The following is a 27,069-nucleotide window of genomic DNA, read 5'->3' as shown; positions in this document are numbered from 1 at the left end:
TGTATCATAGGAGGAGATACAGTGTAACTGTAGAGGGGAGAATAGAAATATCAGGTAGTGAATTATGACTGCAGCCCTCTTAGCAGCACAGCAGGAAGATGCAGGTTAATGTCAAAGCAGCCTGAAAACAAACCTTTGACTTCAGCACTCCCAAACTATTGGGTGTGCAAATGTTTGATTTTGAAAGAGGTATACCAAGTGTACTGGAAAGTTTTCATTTTAGTCTTTGGGATAAAACCAAATCTGAGTGTTTCACAGAGGATGGACATAATGCACCAGTTGGAGCTCTTGGTAACAGTGTCTATAGATAGATAAATAGACACATTAAAACACACAGGTCTCTCTGTATATGTGTGTGTGATATAAACATGTGCACATATTTGCAATTCATTTTTCATAGACTCTTCCTAAAATCCTGGATAAAGTGGCCCCTGCATTTGTCATGAACAGCTGCAGCTTCCTGGTGGAGAAGTCCCGGGAGTCGACAGCCCGGGTGGTGGTGTGGAAGGAAATGGGTGTGTTGAGGAGCTACACCATGGAAAGCACCTACTGCAGCTGCAGCCATGGACTGTACAAAGTGAGTAAATCTTTCAAAGAACTCTGTGCCACTCTCCTCCTAATGCACATCTTGTGAGCTTGGAAGGGTAAAACGCAGTAGATGGCTCTTGTCTTGAGCAGTCTGCTCTCTCCAGACTCAGGGAATCTGACCATGAACCCTCATTCTTTTACCTTCCATGCCAGTAGAGTCCCTTTCTAAGGATTCATTCAGTAGTGAAATAAAAGGAAACTCAGTTCTGGAGCCAAAAGCATGGAGCTGAAGAAAGGAGTGTTTTAGGGATGATACAGAACTCTTATCCTTACAAGGGCATTCAAAATGTTTTTAAAAAAAGTGCTGACAGGTCATATGGACACTTTTGAGCCTAATTCTAAGGTAGTTAACTGCAATACTGGTGGCTCCACGCTCTTTGGTACAGGCAGTCTACCTGAGCAATCACCTGGCTAAATTTAAGAGCCTGGGCTGAGAATCATGTATTTGGAGTTGCTTGTTCCTGACAGGCAAAGGTAACTAATCTAAGGCTAGTTTTGACAGCTGTCAATGAGTTCAAGCTATGCCTCTGACTGTGATCTAGACAGACCTGAATTCCACATCAGATGAGTTTCTAGCCTTTGTAGGAAGGGCTGTACTCATACCGAGTGCATCAGGCATCAGTCTGTGAGATCTCCTGGCACTTTTTAAGCAAACAGGATGAACTCTGGCAATTGCATTTGAATGATCATAATTCTCTATTCATTTAAATTATGAATTCTTTTGCTTGTCCCTTTTCCAAACCTATCGCTTTCATTGAAGGGCTTCCACATTCCACCTCTTTTCTTCCACTAGAGAGCAATCCTTATCTATACAACATTAATAAGCAGTTAAGGTTCCTGAAAGACCCTTAAGGAAAAAGCCATTATTACAAATAACAATTAATTAATAAGGCATTCAAATTATTATCTTTGGAAGCTCTATACTAATCCTTTTACCTCTCTGTAGAATGTGGCAGGAAGTATTCAGCTGCTGTTTTAACCATGCTCTGCTATACACACATCAATTCCAGGATAAGAAAGGCAGGAAAAAAATGGTAGGTAGTTATAAGAAAGAGAATATAATTGCCCTGGGCGTTACATCTAACACTCCCTACTCCTGAGCAGTGCTAATGGTTTTTTAATAGGCATCACAGGTCAAGACAGTGGGTTTGAATCTTTTTAGGCAGTGGGGGGAAAATCTACTTTGACTGAAGTCAATGACAAAACTCCGAGTGATCTCTGCAGAGGAGGATTTCACTGATTTCTTAGATAACCAAACACAGTGACACATCTGATTGTATCACATCTAATGACTGGTTCTCCATCAGCATCTGTGAGATCTTTACCCAAATTTTCTTCATTGTATACCATTAGATGCTTGAAATAATGTGAAGAGAACATTCAATGCCACATTCAGACATTGCATTTAAGCATTGTGCCATTCACAGGGGCCTTGTAATATATAGAAGGGACATCAAAAATAAGCAGATGGTTCAAGATTATTTTTTTAAAGAAATCTCTTAAAATATGTGAAATTATTTTCTAGATTCTTTCTTGTCCTCATTTTCATCACTGATCAGGGCCACAGGCAGCCACTGAGGGCAAGAGCAAGTTCACATATGAGTTCTTGTGGTGGTGACAGAATCCAATGTTCTCATGGCCTTGAAGGAGGTCTGTAAACTGTAAAGCAGTCCTGAAATTTCCAGTCAGAATGCCCTGAGAAGCTGAGTCCCAGTTGGGTCAGTGGATCATGTTTATGGAGTCACATCCTTTTTTTTTTTTTCTTTGTTTAAGATTACAATTTATCTCAAAGATGAAGGATACATGAATAATCCCACTAGGGAGCATTTCTTTACCACTGCTCCATCACGAGGCTAATACAAACACTTTTCGCAGTTTCTGTGATTCAGGCAGCTTTAAAGTATTTCCACCAATTTTTTCCAAGTACATTAGGTACCCAGCTTGTTAGTATTAAAATGGAATATAATTTCTTATGTTGATTATAGTGGAGCTGCATATAAATACAAATACTATCTCTCCCAAATAATCAATACTAATAAGCTATTTCCTCTTCCTTTTCTAGTGATCTTTACAGTTGGTCCTTGTTTGCTTATCTACTCGCTCTTACAAGCAGATTATTAACAGTATGGAATTGACAGACTGAACTGAAGATTTTGTTGCATAATACCATTTAATACTCAGCTTCCATTCATCAAGCCAAAACAATTTCATTATTACCTTGAAACCTTGAAATTATTCCTGTAAACTGGAAATTAATCACGTAAGAGGTCATGTTTTTCTAGTGATTTCAACCTGGTGGTTTCTTCACTCTTGGACCCTCTAGTTGATTTGTATGTGAACAATAGACTGACACTAATACTCAGGCAGGAGATGTCAGCCTCCAATATTTAAGGCTTTTTGATATTTGGTTTAGTAGATTTTGTTTAACTGTGAATGATAGAGTCAGTTTTTTAATTGCATAGAACTGATCTCCCTGTAGGGATATATCCAGAATTTCCCCCAGACAAGCATACCCTTATGTTCTTGATACTTGAAGTACAGTACAAACAGCAACTAGGACATAAAAAAATCTTGTCATATGCAGCAGAGGCTCCCAAATCCAGCACCACTCAGTGAATCAGTGGTCAAACCTCTATTAAGGCACAGCAGACCTGGATCCTGGTCTTTAACTTTCCTTCAGCTTGTAGGTGATGAGAGGAATTCACTGAAGTAGCAGAAGTAGCTGCTTTTGCTGGCTGTGAGCACAGATACAGTACTTGGAGTTAAACAGTAGCATCAGTTGGAGATTGTGCAAAGGATTTAGAAAGAATAAGAAAACTGTATAGAGGCTACAAAAGGTTAAAATACTAACTGCACAAGGCTGGTCAGTGCACCCACTCTCACCACAGGTCAAGTAAGGGCTGAAGTAAAGGAGAGCCTACTTTTCCTGATAGAGCTTTTTTTCCAGGAACAAATGTCTCCTCTTTTGGACTAAAGTTTTAAAATACTTCAGCTACTGAAAGATAAGGCAGGAATTTTGTACTATTGATATGTAAATGAGAAACAATAGTGACCCTAGACTCGTTTAAAAGTCATTTGATTTCAAATGGAGAGAAGGGTGGAAATGAAAAGAGAAAAGACATGGTTTGCTTGTCGAATCTCCCTGTCTGTGTGATCAATGGAAATGCAATAAGCCAACTACCCTTAAGGAAGCGAAACATAAAACTAAAGAAACTATTGATCTTATCTAAGGTTTTGTTCAACCTAAGGAAAAAGAAAATAAAAGGGTAAAATATCCAAACTCTTTTTCATTTTGTCTGGATTGCCCAAATCAGTCTTACAGGAGCAGCATCTCCATTTGAAAGTTGCTAAAAACAGAGCAACCGATTTCCACATGGAATTCTGCCTCCTGCTTCTGCCAGTTTAGAAGCCTGTGGTCAAACCAGAAAATATTAATAATAAAAAATAAACCTTTTATGATTTCTTTGCTCATGTAAAGGCCATCTGCATTTGTCCCTTGTTGGAACTTTACCCCTCCAGCTTACCTTATGATTTTAATTACTGCCTCCCTTTGGTGGGATGTTGAGCCCAGAACCCCTTCTCATCTTTTGCTTTTAAAAGACCAAACACAAGGCCTACTGTAAGAAGTTCTGCTATGTACAAGTACAGTCAGGTACAGTTATGACCCCAGAAGAATCAAGTCTCCAGTGACATATACTGACAGTTTCCCAAGTTTCTTCTGTGATTCAATTTTTAAACTTGGGTATCTCTTTGCTGTTCAATCATGTCCCCTGTTTCACTGTTCTTGATTCCTTGTTACCTCACCTGCTAATGAAGACCCTCCTGTAGCATATTGCACTGTGCTGTTCTGTTCATTACTGCATCCATCATGCTACAGGTTAATATCTTTTGTTCCATGGTGTACATCTGAGTTCCAAACCATATGTCTTGGTAATAAAGCAAATCTAAAAAATTGACTTCATGTTCTGTGAGTACATGGTATGTTGGAAAAGCATTTTCCTTGGCATGTTGTGCCTGATGGAGGAGATGGAGTACTAATGGAAATAGATTTTAGCTTCTTGCTTAAAATGGATTGCAAACAACAAGGAGTAACAAATGAGTTTTAAAATTATGGCAGATATCTTGACAGTGCCCTGTGAAGGAAGTCTTACTGGTGATATGGATCCCTCTTTGAAGAAAGCTTTTGGGAGGACTGAGAAATAAGATTTTTTTTCCCTCTCCATTTTAATGCTTCTGAGTCAGAGGAATTGAATACCCCAAATTTTCTCATTGGTCTTGGTTAAAGGAAAAAGCCATCCCTTTGCAGAGACGCTGGAATCGGAGAGCTCAACACCAAACAGTGAGACCATACAGTTCATAAGGCTTCCTTGATATTAATTCAAAATACCTTTGCTGAACAGAAGTGGTGAGAGTTAGTCTAATTGGAAGACCTAATATTATCCATCCCCTTTGGCCTGGCCAGCCTGGGCTGAATTATTTAAAATGACTGATGAACCAGTGATTTACCATAGAAGTGTGGCTGAATTAAAGCAATTGTTACAAACATATGCCTTGGACACTGAATTACATCACTATTTTTTAAAAATTATCTGTACACAATTAAATATTTCCTCTATTTTCCTTACTCTTGAAGATTACTTACCAAATTTCTTCAAGGAGTTTTTACCTATGCTTTATTCATAAGCAGTTTACTGCATTTAATAGTCAGAAATTGAGTTGTTTTGATGGAGTTTGCAGGTCACATGATGCTGCTTCTGTTCTCCAGTAAGATGTATATTGTTCTTGTAATTGGAAGTCTGTTGCACAAACTTACAAATAATTTTAATTTGGCCTCTTTCCAGTATTCACCCACCAACAAAAATGGCTTCATCAATATTCTTGCCCATAAAGCATGTTTGATAAGTACTTGCAGAAAGAAAAAGTAAGGAAATAGTATATGTATGCTGTGCTTTCAGGTGTAAGTTTCCGGAAAATACTTACATCATTTTTGTGAGTCTGACAGACTTTTTCTCATTTCTGATTTCTTTTGTGCCCCAGAGCTTACACTTTTCTTGAGTATGGGTAAGTCTCAAAAGCTTCTTTTTAAAAAAAATCACCTGGAAAATGAGTGTTTTTATAGCTGACCCTCAGTGCTCTGGAGATCTCATTCTACAGCAGAATAAGAAAGAATGATTTTTCTTTCTGATAGTTCTGCTTCTAGTTCTGGCCAAAGTGGCTCAAATTGGAAGCAGCTGTAACAGCAAGACAAGTATAGAAAGAAAATAGTTATCTAAAAGTAATCTAAGGACTGAAGGTTCAAATTAAGAGGTTTGTTTTTTCTCTTTTCTTGAGTTGTTACTCAAGGGAAAGGTTTGCATCCTATTTGCTTTATTTTTCTGCCTCTTATTTCCACCCACCCCTTGCACTAATTGATTGGTGATTCATTTTTTAAGATATTCTAATTGTACCTTTTAGGTTTGTGGGCTTCACTTCATAAAGCTATGTAAGGATTAATGGCATTTAGGGAGTGGGTGAAGAAGAGAGAAGGGGTTTCTGAGCAAACAAATCAGGAGATGGTGGGTGTTTGTCTTCCTTGTAGATTCTTGTGTCTACAAGGTTTTTACATGAAATTGTTATATGAACTGCTGCAGGATTTCCCCTCATTAAGTGTTTTTTATTGGTTTGTTTGTTTGTTTTAATTATTTGACAGGATGCTAACTAAGAAATGATGTGCTTAACTGTGCTCAGATCTGTTTGCTTCCTGCCACATTAAACAAAAGAAATTTGAAGATGTGCTGACTTGGGTTCTCTCAGATTGCTTGGAAAAGCAAATCACAGAACTGCGAGAACATTGTAGAGGTTCTTTGGCCCTTATATCTTCAAGAAAATCTTGTCTGGAGGACTATCCCAGAAGGTCTCATCCTTCTTGATGCATAATAAGACATCGTATCTCTGTTCCCAAAAGTCATGGATATTACTGCTGTCTGCTAATTTTTGTTGAAGGTGCTTAACTGTCATATGAGAGTGCCATTAATGTGCATTTAGAAGTCTGCAAATTTTGCAGGAAGGTAATTCAGGCCTCCATGCTCTGTCTTCCCATTTTCTGATCCATTCCAGGATCAGCTTAGCCTTTCTGTTTTGGAAAAGATCAGTAGTTAAGGAGGGTCATTTTTCTTCACTTCTGAAGAAGGCTCATTTCTTACTTGCTTGGGTTTTTTTTGGCAGGACAGGGGAACTGGTTTGGGGATTCTTAGCCTTGTGTAGAAAACCCCCACATTTTCTGGCACTAGTGTGACTGCATGAAGGCTTTTGCTGAGAGCACTCAACCCCTGTTTCAAAGTTTGCCAAATGTTGGTGCTCTGTGAATGCCTCTGGAAAAGCCATGGGCTCTTAATCCAATAGACCAAGTTTGCTGCTATACACAAACAATTGTTTTCCAAGCATGACTGAATAATTCCTTAACTCTTTCAAGAGGTTTATATAGGGGTGGCTGCCTACACTAGTCCATCTGTTGAGGTACACCATGGATGTTGCCTTGAAACACATCTTGGAAAAAGGCTGCAGTGCAGTGGTTTCCAGCTGTCACTCTCTCCACCTGGTTTCCTGTTCCTGGGCTGAAGGACTCAAGTGTTGGGTGACTGAGGGATGTTCTGTTGTGTTTGAACTCACATATTTACTGGAAACAGGAGAGAAAGACACTTACTGAACAAGAATGGGCATATAGCTCTCTTTAACCTCCCTGCCCCCAAAGCATCCAGGAAGCACTAAAAGCCAGTGAAAGAATTGCTGGGGGCAGTGAGCAGCAGTATTTTAGTCTTCCACATTATTGACAAGTACCAAGGAGTGATATGGTGGACTTGCTTTTTCTACATGTGACACAGGACGATCGCTGATGATAGCTGCATCATGGATGAAGGTATTAAATTATTTTTTTACATTTTATTTTGATTATTTCTCCTGAGATGTTGAGCCAGCTATATCCCTAACTTGCTATGACCTTGAGAATACGTTCCATGCCATATGCTTAAATTACAGCACAATAAAAAATGACAACAGAGGTGAGATGATAATAGATTTGACTCTGCAAAGCTGGAAGGTATCCAGTCCTGTTGAGATTCAGTGGACATGGCTGGCATGTTGAATAGAAAAGCAGAGCTATCATGTACCTCCTTCTTGGTCCACTCTTTTCCATCATCATATCACTGAAACAGTTTTATTAACTCTGCTGTTTACCCCTTCTGCTTGGGACTCAGCCTTGGATGGCTTTTTCCAACAAATCCTGGAAGTCTCCTACATTCCTTTCACTTGCTAATGATGTTAATGATGTGTCCTAGTTGGTAGTTTGCTTTTTGTTAAGCATAGGGACATAGGAAGATGTTTGATGCTGAGGAGTGGAAAACAGGCATTATCCTGAGCAGTGCCTGCCTTGAATACTGATATTCCTCTAAATTTCTGGTTTTCCCTGGTGTATTGTAAAAACTGATGTTTCTGATGGTTTTTTATGGGATTTTTCTCTCTCAGTTGCTTTTGCACTTCCCCAAGTACTTGGTTGTTAGCCAGTTTTCCCTTATTCCAGTGCTGTACTCCAGAAAGGAGGTGATAGGTACTGTCAGGGGCTATCAAACTGTTTCTCTACAAAGTGGATGAGCAACAAGACTACACAGAATCAGAAGGGCAAGTGTCCTGTCATACCCATCTTCCAGAATTTGAAAGAGCAGGATTTAGATGGAAGAATCCCAATTTTTGACATTTCCAATCTGGACAAACCTAGGTGCTTGAAGCAAAAAGGCCGTTTGCAATAGCACTTGTGGTTGCATGGAGAGGAGATTGCATTTTGTGAGGGAACAAGTCCTGAATCAACGGCTCACCTCCATATTTTCACCCTGCTGACAAGCGACTGTTATTGTGTGCCCATTTGAAAATGAACAAGACCAGTGTACTCATGTGGAGACACAGAAACAATAAATGCTGTCACTGTGTGATTGAGGGAGTAGGTCTGTCCATGTACTGTAAGAAGGAATAAACTCTCCTAGTATTAATATTGGTGCTGTTGTGCTCGGAAGTCAAACAGTCTCTTGCAGTGCCAGAAGGCTGAAAATGCCTAGCAATTTATGGTGAGGCTAATCTCTGAATTGTATTTATTCAGTTTATGGGCATAGCTGAGGACCTAGTTTGACTTCAGATGTTCGAACCTTAACTGCATTCACAGTACAAATTATTAGAGCAAACAGAAAACTCCAGAAGTAAAGAAAAGTAGATGTCTAAAGATTATTTTTAATTTTCTGTTTTAAATATTATACTGACAAATCAGAAAATTGCAGTCACACACATGCATGTGATTTTTTCTGGGTGAAATGTTACTGTTTTATTTGAAGCCCACTAAGCAATCCTGAATGGCATGACCTTGGATGCTCATGGGATCTCAGTCTGCTAAAGAAAAAACTCTTGGGAGGATAAGGAATAGAAAAGCAACATTCCTAATGAAAATTAACTTCAGTATTTCAATGGTGTCCCTTTAAAAGCCCAAATATCATTGCACATCATCCTTTCAAGTTTTCTGAGGAATTACAGCAGCTAGCTTTTTGATTTCTGATGTCTCTCTTGCTTGTTAATCTGGCCCCGTGTGGATTTATTGTACAAATCTATTTGGCAGCCGAAAATTGCCCTTTGATGAAGCTCCTAGTCTAATCACGAACTCCTCAGGCATGGAAAATAAGAATGGGTAGGTGGAAAAGCAAAGGCTAAAAGAGCCATGTTTGCCTTTGACTATGCATGGATTTTAGAAGCATCTAAATTTCAAAGTCTTTGATTACAGGATTTTCTGTAGAGATTAATTTCATTCCTCTTAGGATCGTAACATTTGCCATGCTGGATCAGATCACTGGTCCATATAATCAGGTATCCTGCCTCAAACAGGCGCTGGTTCCTCGCGGCTCAGAAGAAAACAAACCCTGCCTGTAAGGCAGCTCATTCAATTACACTAAGACATGGAAAGGAAATAATCCCCCCAGCCTGACCTGCCTCTCCTCCACTTCATACACTGCAACATGATCCCTGATTATCAATATCAAAACCTTGATACAATGAGCTACACTCTTTGTGAATAATTATGCCACTTTTTCCTTCTCTTTTGTAATCTTTTGTCAGATCAGGGCTTCCTGCAGCAGTGAATTCTACTAGTTGATGCCTGTAATATGTATACGGTGTACATTATCAAGTGTAAACTACATTTTGAAATCTGAACTTCCTTTTGCTGGTTTATTTATCCTTGTAAAATGTGCTCCCCACAGCTGCACTAGTTCTCAGTCTATCTGTCAACTCCCTATCCATGCTCACTGCCATCCTTATGCCTCTGTGATTTATCTCTAGGTCCCCTGGTCTGGTCTCCTCTCCTCTAAAATCACACTATATGGTCTGTTCATTCTCTTCAGTCTCAAAATCTGTAGATACATCCTGGTTTCACCCAGCTCTTGTCTGTTTGGTTGATTTCCTTGTTTCATTTCCAATTTCTGTTTTTGCTTCCAAATTTTTTTTTTTTCAGATGTACTGAACTCTCTTACTAATTATGTTACCTTTTCTCTATTTTTCTTTCTACCACAAAATTTGTTTCCAATCACCCAAGATAGCAGGACTGATTATTTTTTCTCTGCATTGAAAGTACTAAATTCTTTTCTTACTGACAGAGTGGTGACATTTTTTGCTTAAATCACAATATGCACCGTTGCCTGGTACTTTGAATGTCTTAAATAATACATTTGTATTTGCAAACTGCATCATGTGGTGAGTTTGTCCTTGAATAAAGTCAGGTCTTTCAGCTGGTGAAGGTGGGTGTTGCATGAGCCCACATCTGGAAATTCTGCTCCTACTGCAGTTTCTTGAGTATGTGAATAGTGTCCTTCTGTGCAGCACAGCTCCACAGCCTCTCTGCCATTCTTTAATTCTGTCTCAGGTCTGGACTGAAGACTTGATAAATATTCCAGTGTCATAGCAAGAGCAAAGTTCTCCTGCCCTTCTCTGCTGTGTCCAGGTGCAGCCTGTCCTGTAGCAGCGAAGGCTGCAGCTGCTGGGAAAGGTATTAAGCACTGAAACCAGAATCTTAATAACAAATTCATGAAGTTCTGATGCTCAGATGGGACCATTAGTTCTTCTGGTTTGACCTCTTATACACAATAAACCTTTGGGCTTCACCCAGGCAGCTTTGTATGAAGCCTGTTAACTTGTGTTTGTATAAATAAATTTTGTAGAAAAATATTTAGAATGGATTTGAGAATATCACAATTGGAAATCTATCTGATCCCTTGGTATTTTGTTCTAGGTGTCAGTAACTTAAATATTATTGCCTTATTCTCATTTGAATTCATCTGCCTGATGTTTTCAGCTGCTTTCGTGTTATTTTTCTCTGCTAGTTTAGAGAGACCTCTAATAACTTACAATTTGTTCTGTTGAAGGTACTTACACAATACAACCAAGTGACCTTTCAGTATTTTTTTATAATTAATTAAACATGCTGAATTCTTTAATAGTTTGTCTATATCAGAGCATGCAGGAGAGTGCCTCTGAATTAGCTAAAGGTGCAAGTGGAAAGTCTTGTGCTAAACCACATTAAGCTACATGTCAACACTCTGAAGCAGAATTAAGGTGGCCTTAATTAAATTTGGCTTAACTAATTTCTAAAGTAAATTAAGGCAAAGTAAATTGCAAACACTTAATTTTGAATACCAGAGCAGAAATATGTGCTTCTGTATGTGATAAACTTGTAAAGTGAGGGTATGCTCATGCCAGATGAACTCTGAGGCAGAAGTTGATAAACCCAGCATGAGAGTTTTGGATGGAATTTGAAGCCCTATGGTTTATCTTTAGGTAAGACCCTGTATTGCATACTACATATGGATGATGAAGGAAAAAAAAATCTGCTGTGATCTGCCTTGGATGTGCTATATTCTAATTTTTGTCTGAGGAATACATGTGCTGCCAGATGGTGAGAGATCTCCAAGTGAAGACACGTGGTCTAGAAAGAGACATTTTGGCACAGCGTAAAACATGCAGAGATACAGATATTGGGGGCAATTCAGAAATCATTTGCATACACGCCATAAGCAGGAAAGGCTCAGACCTGAGGAAGCTGAAGATAGTAGAAATAAAAAATAAAAAAAAGTTAGTTACTCATAGCCAAGAGAAGAAAGATAACTTAGAGATGTTTAATGCTGGTGTGTGATGCTCTTCTCTCAGATACTCATTAGGACAGCTACTGCCATATAGAATATTAGGAGATGTCTGAATGTTGTTTGGTGTAAAACAACCAACCAGTGAGATATTTGCAACCAAGTAGTTGTCATAAGTGAGCCTCACTTAGGAAAAAAGGACAGAGGAGTAAGCACAAGCATAAAGTGGCAGTGCATTGTCTGCCTAGATCAAAAGCATGAGGTGCAAAGGCACATAAGGATGATGCATTTTGGGAACAGACAGCAGAGAAATATGTGGAGTGGTGTATCATGGGATCCTTCAAGGCTTTTGATGAATAGGAAAGACAAAAATCTTGGTGTTTTTATTAGAGAGCTTTTAAAGCTGTAAGAAGGAAGGAAAAATAACTATGGGTTGCATAAACTGATATGAAGCAGAGAGACCTTTTTTAAGAAGTTGAAGTATATTCCAATGCTAATGGAGATCACATGGATGAGGGTCCCTTGTACTTCAGAGGAAGAGCACTAACCTCCCATGAAGTGGGATTTGGCTGGGGGAAAAAGCTCTACAAATGCAGTTCAAACTCAAACACTTTGTCATAAAGAAATTAAACCAGAGTGGGAAAACCTGCAGACACTATTATTTTTCAAATGTCTACATAGACCTGAATAATGAGCAAGGCTAATTGAAAGATCATCTTTCTGACAAAGTGTAATTTAACTGGCTGTACTGAAAACTGCTAGGAAAACTTTGGAATTTTACTTTTTGAAATTTAAGAGTCTCTAGCTACTGGTCTAATCCCTGCTTGGGGAGGATAGAAAGGGTAATAGGCATGTCTGGCTGGGATGAGGGGAATGGCAGTGTGTTACATCTTCATTTACTGATAATTTAGGTCTGCATATTGCAGGTAGGATGGCAAGGTCTAGGAAATAAACCTGCTTGGCACACTGAATCAAACCAGAAAATGGCATAAGCTACCTCAGAAGTACCTGTATTCCATACATAAAAGTAAATGTGTAGCCATGCATTTCGGTTTGGGTGAGATACATACTTGAGATTTCATGTGGCAGCCTAAATATTACTAAAGATTCCAAACATTAGAGATGACTAGTTTCTAGTGTAGTATCCACTGTAGCTCTATTTTGGACTACATTGTAACAGGAAAGGATGAATTAATCTTTCTTGTGGGAGTTTGTGGTTACCTAGACACCAGTGATCATGACCCAATTACATTTAATATGGGCAGAGGACAGTGTTCCTATTAACATGTTTTCCTGTATATTTTTTCCTTAATAAGGGTGATTTTCCAGAGCTGAAGAAATATTAGAGGTAAAGCAGATCACAATAGGAAAAAAAAAAAGAAGAAAAAAAAAGTATTATGAATAAAAATTGAGTCCTTTTTTAAAAAGGACTTTGTTACATATCCAAAAAGGCACAATTCTCTAATCAAGAATTGAGGACATATTTGGTTAAAAATGACGCTGGTCTAGTAGCAAAGAGAAAGCAATAATTAGAGTGTAGAGGATAGTGACGCATAATACTGATGAAAAATCTACATGATTGATTATAGTAAGACAGATTTCGGTTATTTCAGTCTCTGTTTCTTGTTTGTTAGCACTAATTGTTTACTAGTATTTCTGAATGTAATGAATAAACAACAGTAGAGGTCATTTTCCTAAGTGTGGCTCATGAAAATAATCTTTTGAGGAATAATAGCATGGATTTATTGTTGTTGAACAGAGAAAACCGGGAAAATGGATACCAGCCATTGTAATGTAGGAAATGGATGTAAGAAGTTAAAAAGTAACAATTCATGGCAGTGAGTACTTAGAACAGTAAGAAAGTATTTGGAACCATCACCAGAAAATAGGCTCTAGAACAATATTTTAGAAATTATTATATTGATAAGACTTAAACAGACATATTTATTAAAGTAATACCTTTAATTTGTTAGTGGTGTTGCTTTTTCCTCTTATAATCAAGTTAGTCTTTTCAATGATTATGGCCTGTTCTTGTCTGGGTGTTCTCAATAATGATGATGCTAAACACTGATTATCTTTGCCCTTATCACTTCTTCTTGTGGGATTTATTAGGTTACTGGATTAAGTGCAAAGGGAACATCCTGTTCCTTTTCAGGATCTTTTCTATCTAACATGAATTGACATTTATAAGACACAACTATTCAGTTTATTCCTTCTGCCCCAGGAATGGTAAATCTTTTACTTTGTTGACTGCATACTTAGTCCTAGTCCAACATTTTTATTTTAGGGATGGGATTTAAAGAGACCAGAGTCTTTCTAGGTGGATACTAGGACTTAAACCTTCGAAGATGCTTTGCCTCAATTTCTATTGTCGTCATCATCACTGTAGTTAACACTTCCTCAGCACATTTTGCCACGGGACTAAAAATACCAATATATAATTGTGGAAAGCAGGTGTTGTCTTTGAAATCTTCTGATATTTCCAGCCAGTGTTCCCATTTTTGCACTAGGGTGAAAAAACAGACTTTTAAAATAACCTGTAAAAATTGAAAACAGCTTATCACAGAGTAGGTCATTACCCTCTTTTGGCTGAAGAAAACTCAGATTTCAGTATCCCAGTTTCAAAGCAAGGATTTAGATCACTAGAAGGTTCTTTGTTGAACTTGTCCCTGCTTCTCATGTAAGAGTTATGTTTTATGTAAATAATGAGATGTTCTTTGAGGAAAGAGACTTAACTGTACAAGCTAGTAGCAATAGTACTCACCTAAAATGGAACATCCCTCCTACCCTCCTAGGGAAGAAGGGAACTCAACTTGCAAGGATATATTTCTTTTGGTCTCTGATCAAAAAACATCAACCAAAAGCTGAGCAGCTCTTCCTGAGAAAGGTCACCTGTAACCTATTATACTCTTACATAGAAGTTTTGTCATAAATAAGGCAGGTTTCTCAAAACACTTCTTACCAAATCTCTTTCTATTTCCCACCTCCTCTTAACTTTATGAATAAAGCAGAAAGCTTCCTTTGGGGCTGCAGGAAATAATGACTGAATTCCACACTGAAACTGAATCAGAGATCCATACAAAGCAACAATGAGAAAGACGATTTGTAATGAATTTGAGAAAGACACTGTAAATGAGTTTAGAGGAGAGGTACAGATATGTACAACCAGAGCTAAAAAAAGCCTTGAAAATTTGTCCAGTTTACAGTAGCATAGTCCAGCTGGAGATCACTTATTTTATAAAATATCGTTTAGAACAGATATATGGATTTGCTTTTGCCACAGGATCCATAAGGGCAGTTTGAATTTGGTGGTAAGTAATTATTTTATTTTTTTTTTTAAGTCATTACTTTAAAAGATATTGGTCAGCAAATTGCAAGTGCTGAGACTTACCCTGATTTGGAGGGGAAGCTAACCATTGACAAAATGATTTTATCTTGCAAGGTAATTGAAAGTCAAGCACGAAGATTATTTGGTTTGAAATGCTATTTTTTCATGAAAACAGTAAAGTAAGCATCTAGCACTTCTGGAAGGTATTTACTTTACCCCTCTGTCTTTCCATCATCTTATACTTTCAGTTCTATCTACCTTTCTCATATTTTTCTTTCTGGCCTTGAGAAGTAATAGGCTTGGATCTGGCTGTAGTCTGAGCTAGAGAGAAGGGCTGCATGACCAAGTCACGATGGCCCAGAGCGTGTATGCCTCACTGGCTGGCAGTGATGTGGGAGAAGGGAGACAACCCTATAACACACCACAAACAAATAAGCCTGAGTTACTTGGTAACCTGCTCACAGCCATCAGCTGTCCTACACTCAGGTGACCTGGCACCTGAAGTTAACGCTGTAGCCTGTGCTTCTAGAAGGACCCTTTCCACGGAAGGTGACAGCTGTGAACGCGCTGTGTGATGCGCTCTGTGCTCCCTGCAGTCTGACAGCCCATATGGGTTTAGCAATAGGCAGCTGGACACCAGTTTTGCAATGACCTTTTAAGAGTGGCCCTTTTGTCTCTTCCAGTGAGGGAGAATGAAATAAATGGGATCTGAAAGTGGAGCTCAGGCTGGCTCTGAAAGAGGGACAGAAAGGTCACTTCCTGATCAAGCCAGTATGTTCAGTGATTGGAAGGGCTTCCAGGGGTCAAAGCATTGGGGCTTTTTCTGGGTCAGGAGCAGCCCTACTAACCCACACATACAGAGAAATTACTTGAATTTCTTATCTGATTGATCAGCTCCAGGTAAATATGTTGCACACACTGGATACCTGCAGCAAGCTACCAGAAGTGCTTCTGTGGTTTCACACGTTTAGTCCTCACAGATACTCACCAAATCCTTTGATTTGTGTACCCTGAAATATGATTTGTACCGGGGCCTGGTATTAGATGTCACTTTGAAAATAGGCCTTGTCAGGACTAATGCAAAATTCGCTCTTGTGGTTAATTTAACGAGATAGATCAGCAGACATCTTACATTTATTAAACAACTATAATTATATTTATATTAATTCCGGTCTCTGCCCAGGAGAGATTCAGGCATAATAGGATTTGTTTGTAATGCAGAAGTGAGGTCTCTGAATATAGATACAATGAGAAACTAAGGGTTCTGAGAACAAGGCTGAGTTGTGGGCTGAGATTGAGTAGCTCTGGGATGTTCAGATGCTGGTTGTGCAGGTGAGGCTGTGAGCTGTGACAGAGGTACATGATTAGAGCTCATGTCAGACTCTGGGAATACTGACAGCTTTTTGGTTATTATGGATGCTGCAAAAGTGGTTGGAATCCATTGGCACAGGTATTGACTGCTCTCAGGTGCACTGCATTTACATGCTCATTCAATTTAAAAGGTCAGCAAAGCATCCTGACAGTTCTAAAAGCAGCCTGCTGTGCCTGAAGTATGTTTAGTTTCATGCTGTCTCCTCTATAGGATGTAGTATCAAGTCATTGTGATATGATATTGATCACGTAGCACATTTTTATGTCAGCAAGGTCATTGCTTAGGCTTTAGAAATAGGTAAAAATGGGATTCTTTCTGAATCTTTCTATATACAGTTAAGTTATTTCAGGAAAATGGCCTGTGGTTATTTCCCTGTTCTGTTCTGCAGGGTTGCACTGATGTCCTGGGAATAAAGCAGGAGGTTTCTGGGACAGTGGCACCTCTGCTCAGTTGGTTACAGGAGGCAAGAACAACCTCTGCTGGATTCAGCAGCCTTTTCCTGCTTCTTATGCTGTCCCAGTGCCCCCCTCTCCTCCTCTGCATACTGATGTCCCACATCTTTAGTCTGCTTGTCTGTCACTGCAAACAGGGGAGAACAAAGTTGACAGTTCTGGATTGAAGAGCTGTAAATGGTTATTGATTCCTAGACCTCTTGCATTCCTAGAGGTGGGGGTCAGGAAGGGTGTGTGTTTGGGTACAGACACGAGCATGCAGCTTGTAGGGGCCTGTTAGCACGGGTGAGTAAAACAGGATGTACGTGATTGATTTTTCACATAGATTTGTATGTGCTGTAGCTGGTTGTGTGCACAACAGGCATGTGTTGGTATGCTGTGCTTGGAAGAAGTTGTGCACAAGGTTGTGGTTATGTGTGTGAGTCTGTATCTATCATTGCTTATAGACAGAGCCTGAAATTGTTATCCGTATTGCTTGAGTCCAACTCAAAGGTTAGACTCAATGATTTTGGAGGTCTTTTCCAACCTGAATAATTCTATGATTCTAAATATATGAGTGTGTGTATCTTGTGTGCTTATGTGTAATAGCACATGGGTGCTCCCTCTGTGGGGTCTGTGTTGGGGAAGGTGCAGCTAAAATTATTGATGAACTCTGTGGAATTTTGTTGTCATGTGGCAGCATCGCAGTTGCTAGTGCAGGCAGGAGGGGTAGAAGGCAGAGATGTGGAAGCCTCAGCCTTCCTGCTAAATCTTCCTCGTCATATGCCATGTGGGAGTCTTTAATAGCCTGTGAAGGGGAAAAGAGAACTCGCTTCTGAAAGAAGACTGAAAAGAAAATACATGCAGAAATGATGAAGTTCAGATTACATTAGGCTCTGATTTCTTTGTCCACAGGAAAAAATAATCACATTTCCTTGGTGACCTTTTAGCAAATTCAAAGCTGAGGGGAAATCTGTCTTTCAGCTCCTTTACATTTGTAACTAATTAGAGTGGAGGTATGCAGTGAGCTGCGTAGGGTTGCAGTGGAGCCTACTGAAGGACAGAGCACTCACAGCAATGGTGTTTGTGCATGTGTTGCTTGCATGTGGCAGCCCACATGACAGCAGAGGAGATGAATACCTTCTGAGGTTCTATCCCATCCCTCCTTCCATCCAGGATTGGACCAGAAGGGTAGGGCAGCTTCCTCACACTATGCAGTCCTGTTCAATGACACCTTGTGGACGTGAGGTGCCAAGGTGGGTGGAAAGCAAACCAACACAGGCAGTGCCTGTCAGGACTGCTTCTTTGTGCTGATGTTACCTGCTGCATTGTGGAGCAAGGGAAAACAGCTTGTCCCTTTTAATGTTTTCTCCTTACTGCTCACCCAGTGTTTATCGAAAGCTGAAAGAACCTCCCATATCATCCTGAACTCCTCTTACCTTTCTTTGGGGTCTTCTACAGCTCTTCAGGAATGTCTTTCTCATAATAAACATTTTGTGAATTAAACTAACATGGATGGATTTTGTGACAGAGGAGTACAGGAAAAGCAAGATTATTTAACTAGATGTGTGGAGTCAGATCCTATTTAAGTGCCCTCAGTCTGTTGACACAGAGATACTCAGTACCCCATAGATGTGTAAAAGGTGTCTTGTTCATGCCTTTGATACTAATTACAATGGCAGACACTTGTTATAAATGTATTGAGATAACCTTTTAATGAATGTGCTGTTGACTCAGTGTTGTTGATTGGTGTAGCATGAATGGGATCTTCTCTGAGTTCATTGCTAGAAAGGAGAAATCTTATCAGGATTTTTCATGTCTTTTTGGAATAAACCTTTGCAACCCTCTCTGGGAGAGAAAAAGCTCAGGTAGACTTATAAATTCATGTGAAAAGGTTCTTAAAAGAGGGACAGCCTGAAGAGAGATCAAATTATTGTGGTACAGATTTGGCTTATTATCTGCTCATACAGCCCAAGAAGGAGAAGCATGTGGCTCTTTTGGGCCTGCTTGGAATACATAAGTACAGTCCAGATGGCATTTAAGGTCAGTCTGGCTTTGCTGGAGATCCTGACTGGTTGAAATAAGGGAGTGTAAAATCCTGAAGAGAGGCTTCTTTCATGAACATTGAATAACAGATATTTCAACCCCCAAGGTGCTTCATTAAATATCCTTCTCTTTCCAGTCAGTTCCACTGATTTCATTTGAGAGTGTACGGCTATGATAAACTGAATTTAATGTGAGCTCTCATAACTCCTCACCCAGAATCTAAACCTTAGAGAACTTCCAAAAAGGCAGAATCAGTAAATGAAGGCCTTCTCCTTAAGACAACCAGAATGCTCCCAAGACAACCGGAACTGTTTTACCGATAATATTTCTGTGTCAATACTACTGAGACTTGGCATAATCCCAAAATACATCTCACTTATCTATATGCGCTTGAATTTAAAAGGAAAGAGAAAAAAAAACCCAGAAACAAAAACATAAAGCATTAAGATGGCCCACGGCACTTTGTTTTTGGTGCAGCAGCACAAAATTATTTGTTATATACAGAGAAGTCAGTCTCTCTATATAGAGATTGTATAGAATTTACTTTACATTTGGAGGGAAAATCAGCAGTAGTGTATATGGGGAAAATAATTCAACATACTACACCCATGTAACCTACCTTTGTGAGCTTATGGTTTGCCTGTGAGTGGGTGATTCATCCCTGTGAATGGCTGTGCCCACAGCTCTTGCAAATCTGGCATGGGAACATGTAGGGACTGAATAAAGACTTTGTCTTCATTGATTATACACAATCCTTATTGAGTTTTGGACGCAGAGCAAGGTTAGTGGCACTGAGATACAGACAGCACAGCACAAGTTTATGATTATGCATGATTATAGCCCATGCAATCTATTGCTTGCTGACAAATGTTCTGTCTCCGCACTCAGACAAAGAAGTCAAAAAGAACAGGGTATATTTTTCCCAAATCATTTACCAATCATTTTTGATTTTCATTAGGAGTCTGAAAGAGTCTGGATAACAGTACTGCTCAGCTTGGCTTTGTGGGAAAGGGCTTAATTTTTATGTTTCCATTTAGTCATTTTTATTATATTGTTTCTTAGCTGATGAATTTTTTCTTATTGATGAATAAATCCCAATTACACTGAAGTAAATGTCTGGGAAATAGAAAAACAAGTCTGTGCTATACCTCTGCATGTATTGGGGGTGACAGGTATTGCTGGGTGTAATTAATTCACTTGGTAAAGGACCAAGATCTGCATTATTGTGTTTTCCTATTTTAACACTAATTACTAGAAATTATTAGCATGGTGCTAAAAAATGAGTGAAGACTGTGTGCACAATTTACAAGAGACACAGATATGAGTCTCTGTGTGCTTCTATTTAGCTTCCTACCTGTACTTCCCTGAATCACACGAGGTGAGTGTGCAGGTTGGGTGTTTGTGTGCAGTGAATATTTGTGAGTGCAGACTTGGAGTTTTCTTGGTGAAAGGCTATGACTGAATGTGAGTACATGTATGTGAGTGAACTGGTTCAAAACATGTTGAACCTTCAAGTGTGCAAACATGTTCTGGTGTGTCTGGATATGAAGAACATGCTAATTTCATTGTGTGGTTATGAATGGTTGCATTTGTTATGGTACCCATATCTTAGAAATGTGTCCTTGCAATTGTCAGTCTGAAAGAATGTTCCACATATTCCCTCACTCATTCTCACAGATGTATCCTCTACAAGTAGCAGTTAATAAAGCCTTTTGGTTTTCTGTTGTTTTGGGATTTGGTGGTAGTTCTTTTTCTGTCCCTGAGAAGTGTGCATAAAGAGCTTGGCAGAAAGTGGTATTTCTTGAAAGCAATGTCTCTCGCTTTCTTCCACTGTCAGCCAATTACTTCCTTTAGTGTCTGAACATAACACTTGCCAATAAAAGTCCCAAAATAGCTCCTCTCACTATTACTAATGTTTGCCAACAATAGCTAGGGAAGAGGAAAAGAAATCTATTTTTGTAACTTGATTCTAATGTGAGGTAACCCTCTTGGCTTTAACAAAAATTAATTTGGCTCCTAAAGTTAAAGGCTGCCTTGTACTGGGAAGTTTTTGACCAAGTTCAAATATGATGGTTGAGAGGTGATACATGTTGGCTACTTCTGGACAAGAAGGTGCTAGACAAGTGAGTGTAATCCAATACAGTGGAGTTGGTTGTAATCTAGCTGTGGTTTGGAATGTTGTAACCTCTAAATCAAGGAATGAGGAACCAAGCTGAATATGTGCCATTCTAGTCTCCATCAATGTTATGCCCCTTTTTGTCTGAGCTTTCTCCAACATCAGGACTGAATGTGAAGGATTTTAGAGCTGAAGTGGAAAGCAAAGGAAGGTTCAGCTCAGCTAGTGATAGATAGATGTGTTGAGGGACCAATTTTTCCTGTGCAAGCTACAGCTCCTGCACTATTGCTCATCAGACAGAAAGTTTGGGGCCTGTATTGAGGAGTTAGGGACAGTGATAGCAATGGGAGAAATTGAGTCAATTCCAGATATCTCTCCTTATCAGCCAAGACTCCATCCAACATCTTCTGAGCAAGGTGAGCAGACCAGGCTTGTGGAGGATGGTCAGATTCAACCAAGAGCCCAGGTCACCAGCGAGTATCCATGGTGATAAAGCAGAAAAAGGCCAAGCCAGGAACACAAACCAATGAATCAGGATCAGGTCCAGTAGTAGTGACTGGGGTCAGCCTAGGAATCACCTGGTGAGTCTGTAATGACTGGTTGGGTCCATTTCTGGTTGAAGCCAGGAATTCAGTCCATGGATGGGAGTCCAGACTGATGGGGCCTGTGGGCAAGATTGATGGGCTGATATGTCTGTGGCTTTTACTTGGGAGGCAAAACCAGATTCAGGCTCTCAGTTGCTGTGATAACATCTATTCTGATAGAAGCAGAAATCTTCCAGTGTTGCATCCATCCTTGAGCATCACCTGAGCATCATCTGCTGAAGTCATGTGGCTTTTTGGTCATCTTATCTCCTGAAAGCCTGAGGTTGTGTGTTGTCTTCCTGAGCCTGTTCAGATTCCACCCCTCTCCATCTCCGCTGTGTGGGATAACAACTCCCTATCCACCTTTGTATCCTGCCATCCAGCTGCACCCGTAGAAACTGGAGATCCTTTGTTGGAGTGACTGGTGCTCAGAGGTTTACTGGACCTCTAAGAGTGAACTTTTTGTATGACAGACAGTAAGCAAAGGCTACACTGAGTATGGGGATGGGCAGCTAATATGCCTGAGGGAAGGACTTAATCTTAGGATAAAGCAGAGAAGCAGGGGGTGACTGAAGATCCTGCCTGCTGTCCTGCTCTCAGCAGCTATCTGTCATTTGGTCTCTTTTATGTATTGCTGTTGTTTTATTACAAAAAAGATAAAAGTTCTTTTTAAGTCAGGCTCTCTTCTGTGGTTTTGGGGTAGGGTTTTTTTGAATCTTTGTTTCTGGTTAATCTCTGATAATTTTTTTCTTTAAAAATTAAAGTATGGCAGAATTCCAGGTTAATAGCTTCGAACAGTTTTGTTCCTATCAGTGAGGGGTGGAGTGTGAGAGGTAAAGAGAATTGTGGCCTCTTTCCCTAGCTCTGCCAATGCCCTTGACGAGGTGTCTTTGACTAGGTTACTACTGCTCTGATTCAGCATCCCTTGCTTGCAGCCTGCAGTGCTGCTCTCCTATCTCCCAGAGGGTATTCTGCGATTAATTGAGGGATGTATCTAAATGGCTTTAGCATGCAAGCTGAAAGTCACCAGGGACAAAGCTGTTACTGGGGCAGGAATAAAGGTCAGGCCCTTGCTGACATTGTTGTCTTGGTTAATTAATACACTAATCTCTATAACTCCTCTTCAGCAAATATAATTTGCCTCATCCCTTATTTTGTTCATTTTTCTGGGACTTAGATTTGAGAGAACTGATGAAAAGACCTTGGTGGAAAATCCTGCTGCTTATCATTTCCCTTCCCCTCAACCAGCCCTATGCCTTGTTCCCTCCTTGACATCATTTGCTTTTGCTTGTCTGAGGGTTTTGCAGAAAAGTACCCTGGCCAGTTAAATGACTCTTCAAAAAGAGACTTATCCCTCAGCTAGGGATTTGAGGAGTGATAACTGGTTACGTCAATTACTTAGAAAAACAGTGTGTGGAATTGACTGAAGGGGAGAGTTAAAATTTGATACTATTTTCCTGTGGCTATTTCCTATGGGAAAGTGCAAGACCAGTGCTAGAAAATGTTAGGAAGTTTGTTCTCTAGCTGAAGCCTGCTGAAGGGCTGAGTAGCTGCCCATGACTGCTGGAAGGAGGTGTCGGTAATTTGGATTCTGTGACCATATAGCCCTGAGGCTCAGTATTTTGGGACGGCTGTTTTTGGACGCAGAGCCTGTCCAGGATCTATTAGGGATCACTACCAGCAGCAGAAAATGCAGCAGGACTTGGAGAGGAGCAGAAGGCAGTGAGTGAATGTGTGTTGTGAAGTGCAGTGAACCAGACCATCCTTGGATAAGCAAGAGGGAATATTCCCTCCAGGTTGCTACCCAGAGGGAAATCAAAGAAATGAAGAAAATCTCTTCTTGTCTCCTATTCAGCTCTTAGTTCTGCTTTGTTGTACTTTCCATTCCTTTGTGATTACATCCATGTTTCAGTCAGGTATTGTTTTCTGCTTGAGTTGGGAACATTCCCTAAAGCTGTTCTGAGTGCACAATACTCTTGTTCTCTTTCTTAGGCCAATTTTAGGCTGAATTTTGGCAGATTACACAAGTGTGGAATGTTTACTGTCCTGTCTTACATCATCATTTTCCTGTATCATTTATTTTTCCTTTAACAGATTCTTAAGACTGTCAGTCTAATATGCATCAGAGTTTGAAATGTATTACCATAATGTAGTGCATTGTGGGTAATCCCAAGCAAATTGTTCTGTGGAAAGTCGTGCTAAATTATGTTCTTGAAAAAAAAAAAAAAAGAAAGGCAGAAAAACAAAGGCTTTTTTTCCTTTTTTAACTGTTTGTTCTTTGTATTTCAGAGCCACTGCCAGAGGCGCAGGCTTTAGCGAGTTGTTTGACATTCAGCACCACGTGCAGTGATGCTCCTCCTCACAGGACACTGCTGAAAGGATGGAGTTGAGCACTGCAGTGGGTTTTCTACCTATGTGTCTCTGATGTTCAGTTTTAAAACACTGATAGCTTGTCAAAGGAAAAATCTAAGTTAATGTTGGAGTGGCTCAGTAAAGAGAAAAGTCTGTCGCGGCTTTTTCCATCTCCATTATACAAACATCTATAGGAAACATTTTTTATGAACTTGAAGGGCATCCGTTGCCTCTTGGAAAAGGCAGATCTGATTATATGTAGTGTTGTTTTTATATCTTTGTTCTTCTTTGTTCTCTATTACCAAGGTCATTTGCTTGGGAACTGGTTCCTTTGTTCCTCTGAAAGTCCATATACTTCCGAATTGAAGCAGTAATCTTCCTTTTGGACAGAACATTTGATTGTAGCAGAAATGATTGCAATGTCACAAACAGAGGATTATCGTTTTCAGTAGAAATCATAAAAGGACTCCTAAGAAAAAGGCAGCTTGTTCTTATGCAAATTTTCTCAGGTAGCACAACTGCAAGATGAGAAATCCTGAAAGCCTGTAATCTGGAGTCAGCATCTCCTCTGCTGAGAAAGGTTCATCTGCTTTGTTGTGGATGGTCAGTAGGTTTTCAAAGACTCAGAGTTGTAGTTTGTCTTACAAGTTCTGTGCTTCTCACCTGATGCTTTAGGAGGTGAAGCACTTATAAGCTACCATACATTTGCTCCCTGTTGGTCTCCATCTCTGAAAAATCCAACATGGGAATGTCCATGGAAGAACAAGGGGCAGTGTAAACTGCTCTGTCTCTCTGATCTTGTCTCCCTTTTTCAGTCTGTTCTTCATAGTCTTCAAGGACCTGATTTCTTTGTCTCTGTCTCTTCTGAAGCATAGTGTGTTCAGGTGTTAAGCTGAGCCTGTGCTCTTGGAATTATAGATGGGAAAAGGCTTATAGGTGGTTTGCAAAAGTCTACATTCAACTGCCAGGTCTAGCTGATACTATTCCTTGGTAAATATGTCCAAATGTCTAGAATCATCTGCATGCTCCTGGTCAGTTCCTCATGGACAAGCACCACAGGTTCCTGTCTCCTGTAATAAAGTAGAAGCTCCTCTTTCAATCTCCGTTTTAGCTTTCCTTTTAGTAATAATTTTTCTAATAAAATTTAAGGTATAAATATCCATCAGTCATCTTAGTGGCTATCAGTTTACTTTGTACCATTGGACACATGGCTGTGATGAAACGAGCCTTTGGACTCTGCAGGCCTGCAAACCCTTGTTAGCAGTCAATGGCGTTGTTTCACCTGAAAAGACCTTCCTGATGTTTGATTTCTGACTGTGCAGATCACATTCCTGGGACTTATCACAGGATGTCCTTCCTAACCCAAAGTCTGAGTGAAATGATTAGTTACTTGCCCTTGAACTGTCTGGTAAAATTTCCCTTTGACATAGCTTTCTCATGTATTCTGTAACTTTGTATGGTGTTATTATATTACTCGTTCATTTTGTGAACCTATATTAAATCAGGGCAGACATCAAAGAGGGTCTGCAGTATTTTTGCCTGAATTATCCTCAGTGTTATCAACCGTTCTCCTGGTGAGTAGTATAGAGTATTCAAAAGAAAGAGGAAAAAAGGGTCATATTTTCACTGTTATTGTCCATTTTTCTGTTAAATGTGACAAGCAGCAAGAAGGGTCCTGTGTCAGAATGATTATGCTGACACCTGTAATAAAACAGCCAGCAAGCTCCTTGCTTGTACTTCCATCCTCCTTCTTCAAAGGGAGCAGGCACCGGGCTGGGGGAAACCCTCTCCTCTGCAGTCTCTCTTTCCTCTCTGATCTGAGCTGGGCAGAGATGCTTTTTGTGCTTTCCCATGTGCCTTTGGCTCAGAAAATCAATGACTCCTTTGTTGTTTTAGAAGTGCTAATACAATAAATTGTAGAATCATGGTTGCTTCCTGTCACTGATGCTGAGGTTGTAGGGAGGGATAGGTGGGAAGGCCAGCTTTGATGGTGTTTGCTGAAGATGACCAAAGAGAATTTGTGATATGGAAAAAAGAAATTAGCCTGGGGGAGCCATTTATAATTTAGGAAAAAAAGTCTCAGGTAGCTCTTGAGTTGCATTGGAATAAAGGGATGGATATAGAAAGCTTGTAAGGTTACATTAATGAAAACTGAAATGAGAGAGGAAGGTGCAGAGCTGTGGATTGGTCTGTGTACTTACCCCTCACCTGTGGGGACCTGTGTGAGGACCTAGTTAAAGTAAGTTTTTAATGAGACCAACACACAGAAAGCCTTAGGATATTCTCTTCTGAAAATGTGCACGCAATTATTCCACCTTGAAAGCTGACATGTGGCATGGGATGTGATCTGGACAGGAAAGTCACCTCTAGGTGGAAGCTCTGCTCTAAAGCCACTGGCAGAAGGATATGAGGATTGTGGAGAGCAAACTTAGACCTGGAAGAAAGAAATATGCTTCAAGGCATGATTGAAAGGATCTGGGAACTAATATGGGAACCTCAGGACTGGAATAACAAGAGTCTGTGTAGTCTGAGATTTGGATGCAGTCTGGAGCCACAAGTACATTGGCAAAGCTGGTAGGCAGCCAGGATGGGAACAGAGCGGGATGCTGTGGGACTGCTGGCTAGTTTGTACACAAAGACAGTGCTTGCATGTTGTCTTCTGTGTTGTTTGATATTTGGCTAAGGTTATAACTCACAGAATCAGGTGAAGGCCAGGTTTTGTTCCTGTAGGAGTAGCAAGGAAATTAAGAATTTGAACTACTAAAAAGGAATCATTAAAAATGACCACCAGACCCAATAGCTGACTGTCTAAAATAGGTTTAACAAGGTAAATAACCGTAATTATGATTCCTTATGTATAAAAATTTACTCCATGGCATGAGAGAACCACCAATAACAGAACCACAGCAATGGAGTAACAAAGGGATAAGGAAACCCAGTTACTGAGAGTATTAATAATGCCTTATTAATATGTTTTGGGGTTTTTTTTAAAGAGGTATGGGAGTTAGAGGACAAAAAAAAGATTAGTATATAAATTTTCACCCATGGTTTTCAAGGGTAAACCTGGGCTAATTTTCATGCAGAACTGTAATAGTGGGAATCACAGATGAG

At 39.8% G+C, this 27,069-nt stretch overlaps 1 protein-coding gene across 1 annotated transcript in view; it reads left to right on the top strand.

Annotated features, from left to right (window-relative positions):
- Positions 1–27,069, top strand: part of AGBL1 (AGBL carboxypeptidase 1) — a 251,982-nt gene that overhangs the window by 132,464 nt on the left and 92,449 nt on the right. Inside the window, exon 21 of the mRNA XM_050309740.1 lies at positions 401–577. Coding sequence (XP_050165697.1) covers positions 401–577 — 177 coding nt within the window. The remainder of the gene's footprint in view (positions 1–400; positions 578–27,069) is intronic.

This window comes from Myiozetetes cayanensis, unplaced genomic scaffold (assembly GCF_022539395.1).
Source record: "Myiozetetes cayanensis isolate MyiCay16 unplaced genomic scaffold, myiCay2020 scf14, whole genome shotgun sequence".
Taxonomy (NCBI): domain Eukaryota; kingdom Metazoa; phylum Chordata; class Aves; order Passeriformes; family Tyrannidae; genus Myiozetetes; species Myiozetetes cayanensis.
The sequence above is the reverse complement of the archived record's forward strand: the minus strand, read 5'-3'. Positions and strand labels throughout refer to the sequence as shown.